Source organism: Puma concolor, chromosome A2, assembly GCF_028749965.1.
Source record: "Puma concolor isolate L17-30 chromosome A2, mPumCon1.1.hap2, whole genome shotgun sequence".
Classification (NCBI taxonomy): domain Eukaryota; kingdom Metazoa; phylum Chordata; class Mammalia; order Carnivora; family Felidae; genus Puma; species Puma concolor.
The window spans coordinates 74459691-74483894 of NC_141668.1; the positions used below are offsets into that span (position 1 = coordinate 74459691).

The following is a 24204-nucleotide window of genomic DNA, read 5'->3' on the forward strand; positions in this document are numbered from 1 at the left end:
GCTTACCCTACTGGGCCACCCAGGCGCCCCTTAGTGAGTTCTTTTTTAAAAATTTTTATTCTTAATTTTGAGAGCTAGAGCACATGTGCAGTTGTGCATGAGTGGGGCGGGGGGACGGGCACAGAGGGAAAGAGAGAGAGAATCTTAAGCAGGCTCGATGTCCAGACGAAGCTCAGTGAAGGCCTTGATCTCATGACCATGAGAACATGACCTGAATCGAAATCAAGGGTCGGATGATCAACTGACTGAGCCACCCAGGTGCCCCAGTTAATTCTTAATCCTGATTTGTAATACCTGCAACTAATTCCATTATATAAAAAGTTAAAAAAATTAACTTTTATATTAATTTGAAAATAAACAGTTGTCATAAAACACTTTAGGGGATGAGAAATTATTGCAAAGCAGATATATTTACTTGTTAAATGCAGGAATTGCTATTAGGAAGGCTAATTCAAACCCATTCTGTTTCTAGGCACATACCCTGTTCCTGATGTCACTCAATCCAATCTAAGGGTTAATTTCCTCATCTGCAAAATGGAATTACTAACACCAATTTCATAGCATTTCTGTAGGATTAATATTTATAAAAATCTCAGTTAAAATAGTTATAGACATGGCATTTAATATAAGTAAATCTACAGAGCCACATAATACCAAGAAATTAACTTGTCTTATCATCCAATGGAAGATTCCAGGGAAGTAAGAAACTTCCTCTCACTACAGTTTATACATTTCTTCCCTTAAAGTACAGAAAAGCTAGTTGGTCCACCCCAGGATAAAGGGGAATGGCTGTAGGAGAAGGACTTAAATGTGACCCCTGTTTACCCTGTTTATCTTAACTTAAAACAGTCCGTCAGAAATATGGAACCTCTGATTCACCATTGCAAAAACCTTGTGATGTCCAAAAGGGTGTTGGTTAGAGGTGTAATGTTAAACAGGAGAGCTATAGCATTGAAAACTTACTTAATGAAGACTCTAAGTAATATGACCATATTATCTTTTGAATGCTATTAGAACATATAGTATAGCTTTCTAAGATTCCTCTTACGTTCTTCTGGTTTCATTTCAGTTATTTTTTGTAGCCAATTTTTCCATGTTTGGCAGTCACAAGGCTCATGTGCTTCACCAAGGCACTCCCTGAAGAGGAAAACATAGAAAAGGCAATTAAATATTCTTTATCAACATCAAGGCAAAAGAACAGGTGAAAAGTGTTCTTCCAATTAAAAAAACATTTTTTTTAAGTTTATTTATTTTTGAGACAGACGGACAGCGAATGAGGGAGAGGCAGAGAGAGAGAGAGAGAGAGAGAGAGAGAGAGATAATCCCAAGCAGGCTCTTGTCTGCAGTGGCATCACAGAGCCCAATGCCAGGCTCAATCTCATGAACCATGAAATCATGATCTGAGCTGAAACCAAGAGTTGGATACTTAACTGACTGAGCCACTCAGGTGCCCCAGTGCTCTTCCAATTTTAAAGCTGAGAAAACTGAAGCACAGTGACTAGTGAGAAATGAAGTATTTCGATAGAGGAAGTGAAAATATGATTCTAGAGCTTGATACTGCCAGGTCAATTTTTTTTTAAAGCAGCACATTCATTTACACATTTTTAAAAGTTCCAAATAGATTACCTAACATTTATAATTTAGTTTTGCATGCTATAAGTTATGAGCTATAAAATATTTTTATCAGTTAGGTTCTGTCCTCACTAATACTACTCAAAGTTTGTTCCCTGGGATAGCAGCATTGCCACTGCTCAGGAGCTTGTTAAACATGCAGAAGAGCAGGCCCATAAGACCTACTGATTTAAATCTACATTTTATCAAATTACCACGTGAGCCGTCTGCATTTTAAAGTTTGAAAAGTACTGTTTTACATTACATTTTTGTTACTTTGACCTTGGAATCCCCAAGTAACAGCTAGGGCAATTTAATTTACCATTGAGTTTGCTGAATCCCAATTTTCTGTTTAACTGGAATTTGGCAAATTTTGATTTAAATAATTAAAAACATATCAATTTATCATTTGTAACTTGATTTTACATTCTTTCTATAGCTATATAGAAAATCCAACAGGCTTAAGGGGGAGCCTGGGTGGCTCAATCGGTTGAGTATCTGACTGTTATGATCTCAACAGTCATGGGATTGAGCCCTGTGCTGATGGCTCAGAGCCTGCTTGGCAGACTCGCTCTTCCTCTTTCTGCCTCTCCCTCACCTCCTCTCACAATAAATAAATAAACATAAAAAAAAAGGCTTAAGGCCTTTAAAAATTACTTATTTTAATTCAATACAATGGTATATTCTGTAGTACAAAGGAAATTTTACAGTAAATAACAAAATATCATTTTGAAAGGAGAAAAACCCAATCTGTAGGTGCCATCATCATCATCATCATCATCATCATCATCATCATCACGTGTTATTTTAAACAAAGATCTTATTTGCAAAGTTTAAGTCTTAAGAAGACACACCTGTTGATGCAGGTAGAGTCTTACCAACTCTGAAGAACATTTTACTATATTAAGAATGTTTTGGGGCACTTGGGTGACTCGGTTAAGCGTCTGACTTCAGCTCAGGTCATGATCTCACAGTTTGTGGGTTCGAACCATGCACAGGGTTCTGTGCTGACAGCTCTGCTAAATTTCAGTATCTCCCTCTCCCTCTGCTCCTCCCCTGCTCACTCCATCTCAAAATAAATAAACAACCACGTAAATAAACAAACAAACAAATGAATTCAATGAATGAATGAATGTTTCAATTCTCCTTAACTACTATTAAAAAAATAGATGCTAACTAGTGTTGGGAAGGATGTGGAGAAACTGGAACCCTTATGCAGTGCTGGTAAGAATCTAAAATGATGCAGTTGCTATGGAAAACAGTTTGATGGTTCCTCAAAATTTAAAACACAGAATTATTACATGATCTATCAATTACACTCCTAGATATATACCTAAAAGAATTGAAAGTTTCGCAATGACTAAAATTTTCTCACCAATGTTTATAACAGCATTACTCACAAAAGCCAGAATATGGTTTACAACCCATATATCCATTAACAGATGAACAGATAAACAAAATATATACACACAATGGAATTATTAATTGGCCATAAAAAGGAATGAAATTCTGATACACACTACAACATGGATGAAACTTGAGACATTATGCTAAGTGAAATAAGTCACACACAAAAAGATAAATATCGTATGATACCACTTACATTAAATATTCAGAAAAAGGAATTCACAGACAGTAGAATGGTGGTTAACAGTGGCTATGGGGCAAGGGAAGATGGGGAGTTATTGTTTAATGGTTAGAGTTTCTGTTTGGTATGAGGTAAAAAGTTCTATAAATGGATAGGAAATGGTTGCACAACATTAGGAATGTATTTAAAACCTCTGAATTATATACTTAAAAATGCTTTGAAGGGAAAAAAAAGCATCAATTATCTTGAAAGAGTAATTTAGTTTGCTTAAGTTCCTGATATTACTGGGGTGCCTGGGTCACTCAGTTGGTGGAGCATCTGATTCTGGATTTCAGCTGAGGTTATGATCTCAAGGTCCTGGGATTGAGTCTTGAGTCGGACTCCGAGCTGAACATGGAGACTGCTAAAGATTTATTTTCTTTCTTTTTCTTTCTTCCTTTCTCTTTCTTCCTTTCTTCCTTCCTTCCTCCCTCCCTCTCTTTCTTTTTCTTTCTTTCTTTCTTTCTTTCTTTCTTTCTTTCTTTCTTTCTTTCTTTCTTTCTTTCTTTCCTTTCTTTTTCTTTTCCTCCCTTCCTCCCTTCCTTCCTTCCTTCCTTCCTTCCTTCCTTCCTTCCTTCCTTCTCTTTCTCTTTCTCTTTCTCTTTCTCTTTCTCTCTCTCCCCCCACCCTGCCCCCCCTGGCCCTCTGCCCCACTTGTGTGCTCTCTTTAAATTAAAAAAAAAAAAAAAAATGTGTTAAAAAAAAATTCCTGACATTACTGAATCTGGCATTTGGGAAATCTTTTCCATAAGTGTGGTTTTATAAAGTTTCTTAGGAATTTAGTGGTGACCTAACAGTCATTCAAAAAAATTGGGTTGATTAAAAATGGAAGTAAAAAAAATGCAAGTAGACGTATTATATATTACATTCACTTTAGTACATATTAAAATCGACTCTGCTTTCCAGAAATATAAGGGGTATCTGTGATAACTGTTAATTTTAATTTGGCACATATACTAGCATACACTAGAGTAAAAAATATGCCACAGATCTAGGAACAGTGTTTCCATATGGTGCTTAGGAATACATGCAGGAATAGAGTGTCTAGATTTGTCATGACTTATTAAAAAACAATTTAGGTGTAAAATAGACTTCCATATCTGCAGTATCTAAATGAAGCCAATGAAATAAATTATTTCTGTTAACTTTAAAGTTTCTTCCCCATGAAGATTAAACAACACATTGAATATTTTTTCCCTACTAGAATCAATACCAGTATGACTGGCTCTGGTGTCAGAACATTTTCTGACAGAACCAGGAAAATAATCATGAGGGTTGTGAGGGGAAAACCCAATGTTTACAAATGGAATCTGAAAAAATAAATGCTATTTCTTCAAAAGGCCATAATTGCTTATCGGTGTGCTTGGTTCTCTAAGGTGCTGCATTAGACAGCAATACAAATGTTCTTTTCCAGAACCTCACTGGAGGATATAGACCTGCTGCTTCCTCAGGTGCTAGCTCAATCAGCAGGATCACTCTGAATGTTATAACTAGGCGGCACAGTTTCCAGAGCAATGCTAAGAGTGGGTATATAAATAGGAGAGGCTTATAAATAATAAATAAGTTAGAGCAAGGACTGTAAATTAAAAAGGGAGTTATTTTAAAACTAAGGCATTTGCGAAAATAAGCCCAAACTACTTTAAAGTATGGTAATAACAATGTTACCAGACATTACATGGTTGAAAATCTGAATTATGCCATGTGTAGGGAAAGGGTTATTCTGAGAGAAGTAATAAAGAGACTGGAATATTCTGCAAACACTGGAAAGTTAAATATCTGAAGAAAGTTTCAACCAAGACACCAATAACTGGTGACAAGTTTTCTGACAGACCTAGCACCTGCTGTTGAGACTGTACCTCAAAATGTCACTAAAAACAAGTGAATTGGAAGAGGAATTTTGTTATATAGTTAAATGAAATGTAGACACACCAATAGAGTGAGTTCACTAAGGGGAAAAACTGCTTCGTTATAAAGGAAAAAGAGGTTATCTAATATAAAATCCTTAACCCTGTCCAAATATGATAGTTAACTAAAAGAGATCAAGGAATGGTTCTTTCCTTGAAAATCTGTCAATATGCACAACCATTGGCAGAAATATATAGTGACTCCAAAGGATTCTGGAAAAGTAAAAACCTTCTACTAAAGTTTCATCACCTGATGGAAGAAATTTCTATCAAGAAGTTGACAATTTCAGTTCACTGCCATTTTAGAACTATATTAATGACGAATCCTGATTAAGTAGAAATCATCATTTTATGATTTTCTTCCTTTAGTTAACTTTCTCCCTTAATTAACAAATCAACTAAAAATAATAATTCAAAAAAACTAGAATTTGGGGGGCACCTGGGTGGCTCAGTTGGTTAAGCATCTAACTCTTGGTTTCAGCTCAGGTCATGATCTCACAGTTGAGGAATTTGAGCCCCAAGCTGGGCTCTGTGCCGAAAGCACGGAGCCTGCTTGGGATTCTCTCTCTCCCTCTTTCTTTGCCCCTCCCCCATCCTCTTGAGGAAAAAAAAAAAAAAAGAAGCTAGTAGTTTTGAGTTTACCAGGCAATGTTGTAATACCTTACATATACTGACTCATTTTTTTTTTAATTTTTTTTTCAACGTTCATTTATTTTTGGGACAGAGAGAGACAGAGCATGAACGGGGGAGGGGCAGAGAGAGAGGGAGACACAGAATCGGAAACAGGCTCCAGGCTCTGAGCCATCAGCCCAGAGCCTGACGCGGGGCTCGAACTCACGGACCGCGAGATCGTGACCTGGCTGAAGTCGGACGCTTAACAGACTGCACCACCCAGGCGCCCCTATACTGACTCATTTAATCCACATAACAACTCTTTCAAATTGGTACTATTATCCCCATTTTTAAAAAATTTCTTTCTTTTCTTCTTCTTTTTTTATAATTTTTTAATATATATTTTTGAGAGAGAGACCAAACATGCACATAAGTGGAGGTGGGGCAGAGAGTGAGAGAGAGAGAGAGAGAGAGAGAGAGAGAGAGAGAGAGAGAGAGAGAGAATCTGAAGCAAGCTCTGCACTATTGGTGCAAAGCCCGACATGGGGCTTGAACTCACAAACTCAGTGATCATGACCTGAGTCGAAGTCAGATGTTCAACTAACTGAGCCACCCAGGTGCCCCTATTATCCCTATTTAATATTTATTTATTTTTGAGAGAGAGAGAGAGGCGTGAGTGGGGGAGGGCAGAGAGTGAGACACAGAATCTGAAGCAGGTTCCAGGCTCTGAGCTGTCCACATAGAGACTGATGTGTGGCTCGAACTCAAGAACCATGAGATCATGACCTGAGCTGAAGTCGGACACTTAACCGACTGAGCCAGCCAGGTGCCCCCGTATCATCCTATCTAAAATGCACAGAGAGGCTCAATACTCTGCCAAAGGTCACACAAGGAGCAAGCAGATGAGCTGAGATTTGAAGCCAAATTGTTTGACTTTGGAACTAGTACATTTTATGTTGACTGCATCAGTTACAAAGGCTTCAATTGTATCACTGTATTATAAGAGAAGATGCTTGTTTATCATCAAGTCATACAGCTAGTTAATGGCAGTTAAGTCTCAAATGCAGGTCCTATGTTTCCCATGTCAATCATGTGCTCCACTGAAATCTGATAAATTGAACTTTCAACAGTATTTATTTAGATGGGTATGATACTTTGTATAGAGTAGACACCATATTTAAACAGGGTCTTATGATCCATTTCTATCAAATAAATATCATGTTTCATTTCTGGGCCTAGGACAAGCTGGTGAATATATTCTGCTAGTTAGCAGGACTCTGATACTAAAATAGCTAAATACTGCCAATCTGGAAAATTTTTTTCCAGAGCCAGAGTTTATTAAGCTAAGTAAGGATTTGAGACTCTAATTTTGCAAGAGAAGATGAGACTCAACTATTAGGGTCCACAAACAAGAACAACATCATGTATTTTTCCCAGAGGACTCTTAAAGAGTCTGTTGCCTGTTAAGTCTGTGGAGGAGATGAAGCATGAAACTACTGCTTTAACTCAATCAAGATTCATGACCCTAACAGGAGAGTAGGTTTTATCAAAATCCTTATTGTGGGTATTGGAGGAAAACAGAATGAGCTGACAATATTAATGCAGACATTTACTTGTGAAGTTTCCTGAAATACCTGACAAGTCTGCACATTGTACTTTGATTCACTGGAAACTTCAGTGGACTAGAAACCTGACGCTGTTGTTTCTCATCAGTTGCATCACTATAATCCAAATCTTCTTCTTGGGTTCAATTTGTTTCATGGTGATGGTGACACTACTTTAAAGGGTTCTTTGCATAGTTTCAGAAAATAAATGCTCCACAGCTGGGTGATATATTAAAAACCACATAACATTACTGTTTAGAATATTCATGCCATTCAATTTTATTCAATAACTCAAAAATATGTTTGACAGTCTATGGATTTAGAAGAGATGAATTCTATTTAAGTTCTCCATTTCCAATGGCAACAATGGTGATTAAAGGGACTGGGGACAGTAATATAGGAGAGATATGACCATTATACATAAGGTTAAATTTGAGTTCTTCTCCTCACAGATTAGAATTTGGGTGGTATTAAGAAGTATTTTTGACAATAAATCTTTAAAAAGTTGCCTCGGAAAAGAAAGACTTTGCATTAGTTCAAAGGGCATAGAAGTTACATAGTAGCATATTCTACTTCATAAAGAGGAAAACAGAGGGGAAATGCTCATTGGCTCAAGTTATGAACTCGGTCTATGGACAATATTGTCAAGATCAGACAAAATACAATTATACAGGCTAAGGGAAGAAAGCATTCTAGGTTCAGTTATTAAGAGCACAGAACTGGTGGGTGAAAAAGTTACAAAAGAAAGGACTACTTTGTGGTGGGAAAGGAAATGTATACTCCTACCTTCCCTCCTATCAATAAATATGTTCAGTTATACCCAGGCCCACATCCCTCTTGGGGATGGCTCTCAACTCATTCTGTCACATGCAGCTCTTAAAAAGAAGGAACTATTAGGGGCACATGGGTGGCTGAGTCGGTTAAGCATCTGACTCTTGATTTTGGCTCAGGTCATGACCTTACAGTTTGTGAGATAAAGCCCTGTGTCGGGCTGTGTGCTGACAGCGCAGAGCCTACTTGGAATTCTCTCTCTCCCTCTCCTCTGCTCACGCACTCTCTCTCAAAATAAATAAACTTAAAAGAAGAAGAAGAAGGAGGAGGAGGAGGAGGAGGAGGAGGAGGAGGAACAATTATTGTCTTTTCTCATGGTTTTGTAATCATCTTTAGAGAATATTTCTGAGGTTTCTGGGGAAAGAAAGAAACCGAGAATCATATACCTTTATTTTATAAAGATTTCTCTTACAAAACTTTCATTTGCATAGAGCTGATTTTGCCTCTTTTTGAAATACTAGATAAGGGCAGTAGAATTCTACTTAGAATTGTTTTAATTTTTAGAATTTCTGATTACAGACAAAGCTCTTTTATTACATGAATAAGATTAGGAAGCTAAGAATGTAAAAACAGAGACTGCAAATTAATGCCTAGAGAGGTGAAACAGGCAATGTAAAAATCCTAGAATAGGATTTAGAACTAGAATTGCTATGTCCAGAAAATGATGGTTCTTTTTGCTAAGCCCTCTACTACCCTTATGAATAAGAGCAAGAGAAATGATTACCAAATGTGACTTTGAATCCATGTGGCTATTCACAGATCCTCTGAACTGGGATAAAATTCAAAAGAGGGCCTGTGATCTTGGCATACAGTACCACCTAGCCTGACTGGGGTGTGACAAAAAGCAAGCTAATATAATTCTCCAAACACTGGTCTAGAAATGTACAATTTGTAGCATCATATATGTTTATAGAAACATTGATACAGCTTTTAGAATCTGTCATTGGTAGGTTTTTCCATTAGTTTCATCATGTTCAGTCAAACCAAATCTACTACTTGTAGCATACAAAGAAAGGTGGGGAAGAACATAAAAAAAATTAGCTAATCTGCAATAAAAACTAGTAAAAGCTAGACCACAGAAACCATAGAGCTTAAGAAGACAATGCCAATCATAGGTTCTTCTCTCCCCTTCAAAACTTTTTATTCTCTGATCTTAGCAAATACTATATTCTTATTTTCTAAATGTTTTATTAATTTACCTTTTCTATTTTTGTAGCTTCTCCACCAATCCTCTGAATTAGCCTTGTTCAACCACGATGCTTACATGAACCAGAGAACTCAGAAACTGATTTATGTGGTAACTTGCCTCAATGTTCCCAAGGATAATACATAATTAGTACCATTTTAGATGCACAGGGTGCACACGATGGGGTACCTGATGGCACATGTGCTTAAATTTCTGAAGGAACTCCACACTAAGTCAGAACAGGGAGCCCCTTTATTTTTCTTACTTTAATTTTCTTATATTGTAGTAAAGTGGGTTCATATTCATCTAAGGACTATTTATTCATGAACAATTAAACTCTTGTGTATTCATTAACCCACTTGTCCCTTCTGAGCTGGATCCTGAACTCCTCTGGTGAGGTAGTAAGGTGGGGTTAAGAACCAATCCGCAAATAGTAAAACATGTAAAACTAAAAATTAGGAATTTGTCTTTTAAATGTTTTGAGAAATTACTATAGTTCTTTTTTTTATTTTTTATTAAAAAAAAATTTTTTTTTCAATGTTTATTTATTTTTGGGACAGAGAGAGACAGAGCATGAACGGGGGAGGGGCAGAGAGAGAGGGAGACACAGAATCGGAAACAGGCTCCAGGCTCTGAGCCATCAGCCCAGAGCCTGACGCGGGGCTCGAACTCACGGACCGCGAGATCGTGACCTGGCTGAAGTCGGATGCTTAACTGACTGCGCCACCCAGGCGCCCCATATAGTTCTTAAAATATAATAAATTACTATTATATGTGGATATAATCTATTACTCAGTAATTTGTTGCTGTTTTACTTTGAGTCTGATTTAGCTATGAAAGTAGTCAATATGGTTTTCCTTTCATTAATCCCTTCATTCAAGCACCTAGTACAGAAGTCTAGCAAACTTTTTCTGTAAAGAACCAAATGATACATATTGTGGGTTTTGTAGGCCATATGGTCTCTGTTACAACCAGGCAATGCTGTCATGGCCTGAAAGCAGCTATACACAATAGGTAAACAAACTGGCATGAATGGGTATGGCTGTGTTCAAATAAAAAATTGGTGGAGACAGTAGTTTTCTGACACCTGACCCAGAGTTCAGTGGTACATATAGACTGACAGTTCAAGAGATATTTTTAGCTAATGATAATGATGATGAGGGTAAGAAATAGACCTTCAGGGTATGAATATTTCCATAACTACGCCTTCTTACTACTTAGCAGTGCTAGAATTTGACTTTGGTTTCTGATAAGTAGATAAGAGTTTTATACCCACCTAAAGTATATCCTTGCATATGTGATAAATTTGGAAATGAGAAAAAAGGAGAACAAATACTATTTCTTATTGTGATCATTTAATTAACTAAAACAAAACAGTTAATTATGACTGAATTGACTCTGAACAAAGCAGAATGCTGATGTCAGATATATAGTCAGCCTATCCATTACTGATTTATCACCAGTTCATACTTACTAAGTACTTTCTTTATTAAACAAAACACAAGACACACAAAGTGATTCCTAAGTAGGACTGTGCATTAAGAACCACCTAGGAGCTTCTTTCTTGGGGCCCTACTCCAAAATCTATTATCAAAATCTTACTTGTTGGTGTCTAGATGAAAATTTGGGAAAACTGTCTTAGTTAATTCTGGTTATCCCTGGAGTCTTCAATTTTAAGAAAAAAAGTTAAGCTCTAAACATGTTCTAATCTGTGGTTAGCAATTTGGTATTACTGTTTAAGTGCATGAGCTCTGGAGTCAGAGCTGGGCTCTAAACCCATTTTTGCCATTTCCTAGCTGTATAACCTGGGCAATTTCTATATGCCTGAGTTTCTTTATCTGTAAATTGGATATAATAACAGCATTCAACTCATAGCATTGTTGGGAGAATTCAATAGGTGAAAATATCTGGCATAACACCTGGCACACATCAGTCACACAATAAATATAAACTATTACTACTTATCACACATTTTTTCAATTACTAACAATGATATCAAAATATACTACATTTTAAAGGCCTAATTCAAGGTGCATAGTCTGTTAAGTGAATAGGCTATTCCAACTTGTCTTGTACTGACCAGCAGAAGAGGTGTCCTTTTCCACAGTCCACAGCAGGAGCTCTGAGCAAGGGAAAGCTGAGTGTATCAGACCCAGATGTATTTGACCCTTGTTTTGTAAGTCTGACTGCTCTTTCACAGCCTGGAGTAGGACACCATTTAATGGCAGGATTATTTTCAACAAAGGCCTGTTGGAACAGCAATAACAAAACATGACAGAAAATATTTTAATACTAAATTCTCAGAGTATATCCCATGTCAATTTAATTTAGAGGGAAAAAAAGGCGTGAAATAAAAAACAAAGAGTAATCAGTCTAAAGAGATACTTAAAATAGTACCAGAAAGTATGAAACTTAAAAGTAAGAAGGAAAAAAGAGGTAATTACTTTAGTAACAACATGACTTTTTAAATTTATATTTTCTTTAATCTAAAAACCAGGTAGGGGTGCCTGGGAGGCTCAGTTGGTTAAGCCTCCAATTTTGGCTCAGGTCATGATCTCATGGTTCGTGAGTTTGAGCCCAACATCAGGCTCTGCACTGGTGGTGTGGAGCATACTTGGGATTCTCTCTCCCTCTTTCTCTCTCTGCCCCACCTCCACAGTTGCTCTCTCTCAAAATAAATTTAAAAATATATAAAAAACACAAAAGCCAGGTAGATGCTGATGAAGTAAAACATAACTATTCACAAAGAAAATGTGTAATTTAGACATGTTTTCTCATACAATATGCTGCTTTTCTGATGGCAGATAATTATAGAATAGAATCTTGTATGTGATTATTAGTTACATTAGAACTGCAAATTTCTAAATGGTGCCCTAATAATACAGAAGTCAATATTATGATGCTTTCTACGTTATGAAACAGCAGAATGTCTTTTTAAAAGTCCATATGTTATAGGGGTTAGACTACAAAAAAATCTGCATAAAGCAGTCAAAGTATAATTTTTAAATCACACAAGAAAGTAACTTACCTATGCTTCTGCACAACTCTTAAACAAAATTAAAGAATGCAGAAAAAAGAAACATAATTCACTATATGAAACTATTTTTTCAAAAAACCCATTCTAAATTGATAATCTTTATTTCTGAATATTTACTTGTAGTAATGTAAAATATGTCTTTTAGAAAACTTCAAATAGGTACTACCTACTTTGAATACTGTTCTCATCAATCAGTTATAAAAGTGCCAACAGGCAAATCAGCATACAGTTCTGACCAACATTTTTTATTTTCTGTAAATTACTACTTCGGCTTTTAATTTTTACTTGTTTTTTAGAATTAAAAAAAATTATTTTAGGGAGCGAGAGAGCGAGTGGGGGAGAGGGGCAAAAGTGGGGAGAGAGAGAGAATCTTAAGTAGGCTGCATGTTCAGCATGGAGCCTGGTGGGGGGGCTTGATCCCACAAACCTGGAATCGTGACAAGCCAAAATCAAGAGTTGGACACTCAACCTACTGAACCACCCAAGTGCCCCTACCTTTACTTCTATCATGACTACAAAATAATGTTTTAGCTTATAACTGTAATTAATGCCACCACTCCTTCATGCAGTTTTTCTGGGAGACAAAAGTCAGAGTCCATTATTTCACGTGTTTTCAAAAATAAAAAAAAAAGTTAAATAAAATCTGTTACACAGTTTTAATAAAATTAAAATGATGGAAATCAGATAATTGGCAGCATACCTTAATATCAAACTGTAGGTATCGTTTGTCCATCTCCTTAGAAACTACACTTTCTATGATATCCACAGGCACAAGTTGGAAGCAATCATATGCAGGGCAGAAAATGTTGTGAGCTTCACCTTCTTGAATTTTCAGATTCAAAAATCTATTAAAATTATCAATTGATAGAAAAAAAGGAAAAATATAACTTATTTTCACATTCTAAGAATTTTTTCTTTATGCTCAATTTTCTTTTAGAGTGTAATTAAAATAACACCAATGAACAAAGTGTGGAATATCAATTATAATACAATTGATTTAATAAAATATATATAATTCACATAATTCACAAATATTATTAAATATTATTTGCCCAACCATTCATTCATTTATTCATACATACACACATATATGAATATATATACTCATGTTTATGTTATATATATATTTTATACATGTTCCTCTTTTGCTTTATTCTAAAAATCTGAAACAATATATATAACATTAAAATTTAAGAAATGAGTGATTTGGAAAGGTCACATTCAATTCTCAATATTTCGTACTTTTAAAGAAAAGGGAGCAATTGTACAGAATTAAAATCCTGGATAATCCAAGAGATTTGGGAGTGGCATTGCAAAATAGCATACCTTTTTGAAGAAAAGACTTTCTGCTTATATTTCATTCAGACGAGTATTAAGTTGCATGTCCTACTCCAGGCACACTAGTTGACCTAGTCAAACTAGTTCCCTAGTTGCCCAGGGAAAAGGCATCCTGGAGAGTGACAGGAATGTAGCCCTAGGTGAATTAAGTGCTTAAGAGCAGGATTTTGAGTTAGACAATTCCAGGTCTGCCACTGACAAGTCATATGATCTTTAGCAATTTGTTTACCTGTCTGCCTCTCAGTTTCACTATCTGTAAAATGGAGTTAATAATAAGCATTTCTTGGGGTTGTTACACAGATTATATGATATAATGTATGAACATCTCCATGGTGCCTGGCATAGATAAGAATTCATAAATTTTAGCAAGGGTTTTATTTTTATTATTAATATTTCCTATGGACAAACAAGAAGAAATGAGCTTTTAAAGTGTGATTTAACACTTAAACCTAGACAAAATAAATGGAAAGCCAGGCAATTAAGTCACCATTCTCTAGTGATCGCTATCAACTGTTTGACTCTTCTGCCTGCAGTATTTTTCCTTCAGGTTCTCTCAGGCTCTTAATTCTACTGCACTTAAAAAAAAAAAAAATCAAACTTACTGTCATCAGATCTACCCCCTCTGCTCCATTTCCTTCTTCCACAATTTCATCCTGGCACTTTAAGGAAAACAGAGCCCTCTCTTCTGTTTTTTTTTAATTTACTTATTTTAAGAGAGCAAGAGAACATGTGCTGGAAGGGACAGAGAGGAAGAAGAGAGAATCCCAAGCAGGCTCTGCACTGTCAGCACAGCCCAATGGGGCTCGAACCCACGAACCATGAGATCATGACCTGAGCTGAAATCAAGAATTGATGCTTAACCTACTGAACACCCAGGTGCCCCCAGAACCCTCTCCTAATACCCTTTCTAACATACCCCAGACCTAGCCATATCTTTAGCTGTCTCTGCCTTCTCACTTCAGTGAAAGAGGGCTTTCTTCTTCACCCCCAAGCTAATCCTTAAATATTCTGGCCAGCTCTGGAACTTGCACAATCCAGAAACCCATCCCCTCTTTGTCTCTGTTTCTGTCTCTCTGTCTCCCTAATGGCTCTTTTCTTTGGCATAATACATATGCTCAAGTTTTTTCCCACCCTGAAACATTTCTCAACCAAATGATCCTTTTTAGCTCTACTTTCCTTTCATATCAAATTTTCTTGACAAAATAGTTTGATGATTTGTCATTACTTCCTCAAGTCCATCCCATTCAACCTGCAACACACTAGCTTTTGTCACCTCTTCACTGAATGGCCAGCTCTCAACAAGGCCATAAGACTACCCATTAGCCCAAGGATTCAAGACTTCTCAATTTTTATCTGCATTGACTTCTCTGGAGCATCAGACACCGCTAAACAGTTCCTTCTTTTAGATTCTCTCTTTTCTCTGGCTTCTAGGACTTATTTTTTTTCTGCTGGTATTATCTTCTTACTTCTGGTTGCTCCATATCCATCTTTTCCACTAGTGACTTTTACTCCTCTGATCACTGATTTTTACGTTCTCTAGGGTTTTCACACCAAAAACCTTTTCTTCCCATTCCATTCAATCTTCCTGGGTGATCTGAATATTAACTTGGGGTGCCTGGGTGGCTCAGTTGGTTAAGTGTCTGACTTTAACTCAGGTCATGATCTCATGGTTTGGGGGTTCGAGACCCGTGTCAGGCTCTGTCCTGACAGCTCAAGTTCCTGGAGCCTGCTTTAGATTCTGTGTCTCCCTCTCTCTCTGCCCCTCCCCCACTTGCACTCTCTCAAAAATAAACATTAAAAAACTTTTTAAAATACTCCTAAACTACCACCTATATGCTAATGACTCCGAAATTTAAAGCCCAGATATCTCTCCTTAGCTATAGATTGTACTACACACAATATTTGTTTAAATGCCTCATATGCATTTAAAATTCAACATGTTTAAAATCTTCCCTTCTATTTCTCAGTATAATTGAAAAGCCACACACACTCCACAAAACTGACATATGTCAACAGAAGGCCACTCTGTACCTTAGTTACTAGTTAAAAATTACCTGTATATACTCTGTGTCAAGAAAAACAATTTCACAGAAATAAAGATGGATGAAGTGTTTAGGGGAAATGCTATGGAGCAGCAGTTCCCAAAGTGTGATCTGTGGACCTGAGACTTTTCAGGGGGTTTATGAGGTCCAAACTACTTTCATAATGGTATTAAAACTTTGTTTTTCAGTTAAAACTGCTGATGCTGTAGCAAGAATCATGGCAGTGGTGCTAAAACCGTACTGGTAGACTTTATATTCTTCACTGCTTCACACTTGTAGTTAAAAAGCCAGTTTCATTTAAGAATAGCCTTGATGGAATAATTATGAATTACTGGTTATTAATAAATTTTATTATTTATTTTATTATAGTAAGTCTTAGCCCACAAGTACACATCTTTTGGGTATGCTGTGCAAAGAAATGGGAAGTAAGCATAATGAACTTCTGCTGCATACCAAACCATGCTAGTTGTCTCGGGGAAAAGTACTTAGGAAAATGTTCAATTTAGAAGTGGACCTACCTACTTTTATCATGGAATGCTATTTTTATTTGAACACTATTTATTTAGAAAATTAATTAAATGAGCCTGTCACGTCAAGGAAAAAAGTTGACAGTCTTTGTTGCCAATGATAAAGTTCAAGACTTCACATAAAAATTAGAATTTTGAAAAATTCTTAATGCTACTGTGAACTTGACAGCTTCCCAATATTTATAGACTTTTCTTTTTTTCTTTTAAAAACTTATTTATTTAAATTCAAGTTAGTTAACATACAATGTAGTATTGGTTTCAGGAGTAGAACCCAGTGATTCATCACTTACATATGATACCCAGTACTCATCCCAACAAGTGCCCTCCCTAATGCCCATCACTCATTTAGCCCATCCCCCTGCCCACCTCTCCTCCAGCAACCCTCAGTTTGTTCTCTGTATTTAAGAGCCTCTTATGGTTTGCCTCCCTCTCTGTTTTTATTTTTCCTTCCCTTCCCCTATATTCATCTGTTGTGTTTTTTAAATTCCACATATGAGACTTTTCTCATGAGTTTGGTGATGATAGTAATTAATGTGTTTTTTTTTTTTTTGTTTTGTTTTTTTTACTATATTTATGTGTAGTGAAATATGTTAACACTGGAAGATCTACATAACCCAGTGAATAAATGTTTTCCAAAATGATGCAGTGCAAGATAGACCAACAGATTTTAATGTAGAGGTACCAAAAAAAAAAAAATCTATTGATAAGGTTTCAGATTTTATACTGCAGCTAACCATTAAGAAACTACCAGTATGATGTATATTAGAGTATCTAAACTTATTAATATACTTCTCTTTTTTCCATCTACACATCTTTGTGAAGCCAAATATTCTTTATATATGTCAACCAAAACAATATATTATTATAGACTGAATGTATGGGAGTATAGCTGTCTGTTATTAAGCTAGACATTAAAGGGATTTGCAAAACAACACGACTCTTCTAATTTTTTAATTGAAAATAGTTAATTATTCACAGTAAATGTTATTTATGTTAACACATAAATAATGGGTTTATTATTATTCCTTTTAGCTATGAATAAGTTGCCTGAAAAGCTGAATATATCTTAATAGTCTCCTGTGGAAAGTGCACTGTTTGCTTACAGTTCCTATATGATGATGTTTTGAATTTTATGTACTCTAATCAGAGCAGGTTTAACTATCTCTGGGAGTTTAAATGACAGAACTGAGAAGATCTCAGCTGAAAGCAAGATCATTTCCCTGTGAGCCATGCTATTAATCTTCATCAAGATACAATTTCCCACTAAATTTATGAGCGGAACATGGAGTTGATGAACGTTAATAAAAGGGAGAAATCTGGGGCAAACTTTACTTGCATTTTTATCTTGTTGCTTACCCACCCTTAGGAAGATAACAATAACTACCATTTATCAAGTGGTAACTATGTGCCAGGCCCTGTTCATTCTCAGTATTTTACATACATTAAGTCATTTGACAGTAAACTGACAACAATCTTATGAAGTACTATTATCACCATTTTATAGATAAGGAAATGGAGGCACAAGGAGGTTACCACTTAGCTAAATTAACAACTAATAAGTAGCAGGAAGATATTCTAGGCTGGGTAGAAAATATTAATTTTTTTTCATTTAAGCCCTCGGAGTAGATGCTTCCAAGCACCTGGCTGGATTGATGACATCATGGGGTAGGGAAGAGTGAAATAAATTGAAAGGTTTTTCAACTATCTAAGGATCTTTTAAAATTCTTCCAATCTTATTAAACAAAGAAGTTTCTTTTCTATATGCCTAGAAAGGGCTACATTTAATTTAAAAATGATTTTATCAACATATAAGTCACCCAACCTAGAACCTGTTTTACTGCTGCTTGATTTGACAAGAACTACTGGCAGGCTGATGGAAGGGGAATCCTAGGTAGGTTGATAAAGTACCACAGAAAATAATAATTAGATCTTTCAAATTTAAATCTTACCATAAACTTCCCATGGCTAGTCTGATGAGTATGGGAGATGGTTCCTGTGACAGAAGTGTGGCGAAGGAGGTAAAGGAAGTTCAAAAAAATTCAAGTAAATCCCTTGGGGAGGCTGAGTTTTCACACAGAAACCAAGGTCCAAAGTAGCAAACTTGGTAGAACCCAGAAAATACTCCCTAATGCAACAGAGTTAACAATTAAGCTAAACAAAGTATTGTACGTGTGGAAGATTTTCTGCATCCAGAACTAGGTCAAAGTTAGCTTTGGATTGTAAACCCTGACCCTTACCAATTAGGTTGCTTGTATTAGCTGTACTAATTTGATCTTATTTAATTAGAGTCTAGTCTATGTTTAAAGAAAAAAAAAACCGACCATGTAGTCTCATTTATTCTGACTTTTTAAGAAGCAGTATTTCCCCCTCCAAATGAAATCTTGCGCTATACCCTGACTTAAAAAACAAAATGTACTCAAAACCAGAATGACAGAAAGATGAGTGGTTGTCTACAAATTGGAGGCAGGAGGGTGTGCAGAGGATGAGGGAGACAGAGAAAGAAGGACTGGAGGGATTTCAAGGAGAAATGAAGTTTTGCGGGATGATGGATATTTTTATTATTTTGATGGTGGTAATGGTTTCATGGGTGTGTACATTTGTCAAAGCTTATCAAATTATTTATTTTAAATATGTGGTTTATCATATGTCAATTATACTCCAACAAAATTTGTTAAAAAAAAATCTGTTTATAAGAACAACAGAAAATTTGCTCAGGTTCTTGCTCTCTCACCCAACACGGTATTCCCCAGGTCCCTATACTTGGTACCTGGTACTCCATGAAAAATAATACTTTGAAAACTTCTGATTTTTAAGATTCCTTAAATACTAATGACATACTTTGCCTAGGTCATTAATCAGTAGATTTATGTGCTCCAGAGATAACATGGTTATTGTATTGCTCACTAATTACATTGATCTTCTCTTTCATTTTGTTTATAAACCTCTCTTGAAAAGTGCGACATTAGAGCAAAGTTAATGGATGGAAAGAAAGTATAACTCTTGGCAAGATAATGGGAAGGAGAACAAAAATAAACATGAGAAACAAAATAAATTTCCCATTTTTAAAATATACCCAAACCATGTCTAGAAGAGACACTGAACTCTGAATAGGTTAAAAGGGGATTAAAAAATTTTTTTAATGTTTATTTTTGAGAGAGAGAGAGAGAGGGAGAGAGAGCAAGGGAGGGGCAGAGAGAGAGGGAGACACAGAATGCAAAGCAGGCTCCAGGCGCTGAGCTGTCAGCACAGAGCCTGATGCGGGGCTTGAACCAATGAACTGCGAGATCATGACCTGAGCCAAAGTTGGATGCTTAACCAACTAAGCCACCCAGGAGCCCCTAAGAAGGGATTTTAAACATCCAACCTGTTACAAATTTTCAAGGCTATTTGCTTGTCACAAAAAATGTAGAGAAAGCATAAAACAAATGTTTACAAATTACTGGAATATAAAAAAAGTTATTCTTGATATTTAGGTATAGGCTTGAAACTTACATTAGATGTAATATAAATGAAAATACTAAGGAAACTTATTTATGCATACCTGCTTTGTTACCAGAAGTACCTTACATTAAGTGAAATAACATTTATTACTAAATGATTTTACTGTATTAATAAATGGGAAGATGTAAAAATAAGGAAAAAAAATTCTTCCTTAGTAGTAAAGTATATTTCAGTGTAACTCTGAAACCAATATTAATAATCCATATCATTAAATATCAAAAGCAAGCAATTTCATTACCAAATCAAAGCGCTGTCATGCAGTAAGAAATACTAATAAGCTGCACATATACTCACGACTCCCAACATCCTCTACAAAAGTCATGTCCACAGGGCATATCCACTGGGTCTTCAAATACAGAAATACTGCACATACAAATGTCACACTGGAGATGAAGAAAAGCAATGATTTAAATGAAGTTATACTTTGTAGAGAGAACAATATATTCATTCGTTTGTTAGTTTAATACAAAAATGCTACTGTAGTAATTACAAAGTTAAGTGTTTCATAGTTATAAGGGAAGTTACAGTTAGTATGCTTATTTTTGACTGAATACCAAATACCATGCCTACTTCATTATAAACTATTAAGGGATTTAAATATTTTAATGTACAAGTCAAACTCTTAAATTCCAAATTTCCCAAATGCAACTATCCATTTGGGAAGAAAAGTATAAGAAGCAAACCATTAGAGTCTATTCAGGTCCAAAAAAAAATAAAAAAAATCTACTCAGGTCAAGATCAAATTGTCCCCTGCAAAATAACCATTTCAATATCATGTTCTTTAGCCCATACTCATCCCAGAAAATCTACAAAAACAGAGTAACTTTGTGTTTTCAACATAAAAACTCAGGATATTTAGAGTAGCAATTTAAGGATTTCTACCCAGGGAACCCTGCTGCAAGGCTATGTATCTTCTAAACAATGACTTATCAGGAGCAAACATTCCAGTGTTACAGATGCAAACTATAGAAGTAGAATCCTGTTTTCTGAGAAAGCCAAGATAAAACCCAGAATACTTTCATTTTCATCACATATTTGAGTATAACAGCATAACAATGGTATGCCATTTAAAAATGCAGACAATGGCAGTATTGTTTCTCAATAAAAAAAAAAAAACATTTACTATGGAAATCTAGATGATACACTCAAGAAGCTTTACTGAAACAAATACATAATTATCAATATTTTATTGTAAGCGTTTTCATATTTTTTATTTAAAGTGCCTACATAAACTCAACTTTTAATATTTCAGCATGGTGTGTTTAAAACTTTAAACACCTGGAGATTTTAAGTAAAAATACAGTAGATGGCTTTCTCAAACTCTTTTCTGTTTTCTGTTTTGAAATGAGAAAAGAAGAGCTTTTGTTTTTCAATCTGTAATTCAGAGATCACCAAAATATTCTATGATAATAAATACTTACCAAAGGGTGAAATAACTGAACCCTTTAAGAAGGGTACAGGATTCAATTATAGGAATTTAGCTAAAAGGTTCCATGAAACAACATTAAATAAGTTAAAAGTTAAAAGACTAAACACAAAATTAGGGGAAATACACTGAATACCGAACCATACCAAACTGGTGTCCAAATCCCCAGGAGATAAACTTATTTCATCTGGAGAGGTGACAGAAGAACGTGTAGTCCTTGGAGTTCTTGGAGAAGGGAGCGTATCCCAGGCATTATACCCGCTCGGTGGTGGAGTTGGCATTTGAACACCTGATCGTTGGCAGCAGTTCTCTGGGTTGGACATCCAAGCCTCAAGTAATTTCTCCCTGTCCCAGTCTTTAAGAAAAATGGAATAGATAGCTCTCAAAAAACAGAAAATATGGTGATGTTTTAAGAGTTTCATAATAACAAAAGAGGATAAATTAAAGTGATATAGGCTATCTCTTCTATATGAAAGTAGTAACTGCAAATGAGTATTCAGGTATGTTATATGCACTAATATTTTTAAACAAGAATTTAAACTTTTATAATCTACTGTGGTTTACAAATATGTCAATATCTACCAATATCATCAAAACTCCCAGTCATTTCTAATAATCAAAAGAAATGCCTCATCACTTTTGGGTTACTAAATTTTTTTTTGGCATAGGTTTCATTTAGCCATTTTACTCTTTTCAAGAAAAATATGTAAATTTTCCAACTGGTTTCACCAGTGTCAAGTGGTAAAATGATTGGACAGCTTACTATAAACATGTCAAAATGTCAACAATAAGTCCAAAAATCATTTGATATACAGCTTGAAAGCAGAAGAAACTTCTGAAGGGATTATGGTTATAAAGTTTTAGTGAATTAGGTATAAATTCTGTATTGAGTTCACATCTGACTGAACTAAAGATGATCTTCCTACTATGAACACTTTTTTTTTTTTAATGTCTATTTAGTTTTGAGAGAGATAGAGACAGAGCGTGAGTGAGGGAGGGGCAGAGAGAGAGGGAGACACAGAACCCAAAGCAGGCTCCAGGCTCTGAGTTGTCAACACAGAGCTTGACGTGGGACTCGAACTCACGAACAGTGAGATCATGACCTGAGCTGAAGTCGGACGCCCAACCGACTGAGCCACCCAGGCGCCTCCCCTACTATGAACACTTTTAAAATAGCCAAGTGAAGTGTGTTATAAAGTCCAGAGCCATGAAAACTAACCCATTGAAAATAATAAATAAGTACATCCAATTTTGTTAGCTGTTTTATAGACATTACTTAATTTATTCCTCCCAACAAACCTTTCAATCATTATTTAGGTGAAGAAACCAGGACTCAGGAAAGTTATATAACTTGCCCTGGCTCACACAGATAGTGAGGAATTTGAAATCAATTTCTGTAATTCCAAAACCTGTATTCTTTCCACTGTAGCACAGTGAAGTACAGGGTCAAGAGTCATCCTAGAGTCAATTATTCAACGTAGGCCCATTCTATACAATTTTACAGCTCTAACACAAAGAACTATAGGAATTTCCTATGCAAGACTTTTTCTGACCATATTAAATCAGTGTATTTGGTGGTTTAACAGCATAATTATTATAACTTAGAGGTGCAATACAGATAGACTGGGTGTGTTTCTGGCTGTGTAAACCATTTGTGAAAAGGCACAGAAGTATAATGAAGAGACATGAGCAATTCTGTAAAGTTATAGCATATCATACTGTGGTTTGAAAAGATGGAAAACAAGATTGGAAAAGGAATCAGATTACAAAGAGGAAGAAAAATCTAACAACTGAAAAAAAACTGTATGAGTGCATTCTAGGAAATGTTGCTACATGGACATCAGTGTTTTGATAGGTCATTACTTACTTAAAAAGTTAAAATTACTTTTCTTCGAACAGTAGGATTATTTTCCAAAGTATCCATTATGTCACTTTTTAATAAAGGAAAAAGAGAGAACTACTATAATTTTTATAAACAGATATTAAGTATGCTAAATTTTAGTTTTATCTACTAGAAATATTTTTCAGCACAAATTCTGCTTGGATTCTATAACATTCACTTAGCAAATATTTACTAAATGTCTTTTATATGCACTGTCAGGCAGTAGGGATACAATGGGAGGAATAATCAGGCATGATTCCTGCCTTCATGAAACTTATAGTCTAGTAAGGAGAAAGACATGAAGTAAAAAATCAATACAATAACAAAAGAATCATCACTGTCAGAGTGCCATGGAGGAGAGGGAGAGAATCTGAGTCAGAGAAGGTGACGCTGGAGAAACAGTTTGGAGTGGACAAATGAAGGATGAGTGGGAGTTAACTAATAAAAGAGAGGGGGGGGGAGACATTCTAGACAGGCTGTACACAGCATGTTCAAAGACCCTGTGGTAGGAGGGAAGATGGCATTCTTGTGAAATTAAAAAGGTCAGTGTAGGGGTGTCTGGGTGGCTTAGTCAGTTAAGCATCCAACTCTTCATTTTGGGTCAGGTCATGATCTCACAGTTCATGAGTCTGAGCCCCGCATCAAGGCTCTGTACTGACAGTGCGGGGCCTGCTTGGGATTCTCTCTTTCTCCCTCTCTCTCTGCCCCCTCCCCGCCCCTCTTGTCTGCCTCTCTCTAAAAATAAAGAAATAAACTTAAAAAAAAAAAAAAAGAGTCTCTTAAAAGAAAAAAAGGTCAATGTAGCTGTAGCATGGAGATCAGAGGGGAGGCATCTTATGAGATAAGGCTGAAAAAATAGGCTGGGCCTAGATCATGCAAGACTTTTTAATACACTTCTATCATCAGCTTAGGAGTGATACAAAGTCACTGAAAAGTAGAGCTTGGGGTTAAGAAGGACAGGTTATCACAATCAGATTTGAAAAGATCATTGTGACTACAACAAAGAAAGAAACTGGATAGGGCAGAAGTAGAGGGAAGATAGGCCAAATAGGATGGTAATGGGTAGTATAAGTGAG

At 35.9% G+C, this 24204-nt stretch overlaps 1 protein-coding gene across 4 annotated transcripts in view; it reads right to left on the bottom strand.

Moving 5' to 3' along the window:
• Positions 1–24204, bottom strand: part of ANKIB1 (ankyrin repeat and IBR domain containing 1) — a 148346-nt gene that overhangs the window by 31003 nt on the left and 93139 nt on the right. For all 4 annotated transcript variants that reach the window (XM_086696413.1, XM_025929646.2, XM_086696411.1 and 1 more), the window contains exons 6-10: positions 21393–21601; positions 20115–20203; positions 13113–13257; positions 11456–11622; positions 1049–1137 (exon numbers count right to left, since the gene is read on the bottom strand). In XM_086696413.1, coding sequence (XP_086552539.1) covers positions 1049–1137; positions 11456–11622; positions 13113–13257; positions 20115–20203; positions 21393–21601 — 699 coding nt within the window. The remainder of the gene's footprint in view (positions 1–1048; positions 1138–11455; positions 11623–13112; positions 13258–20114; positions 20204–21392; positions 21602–24204) is intronic.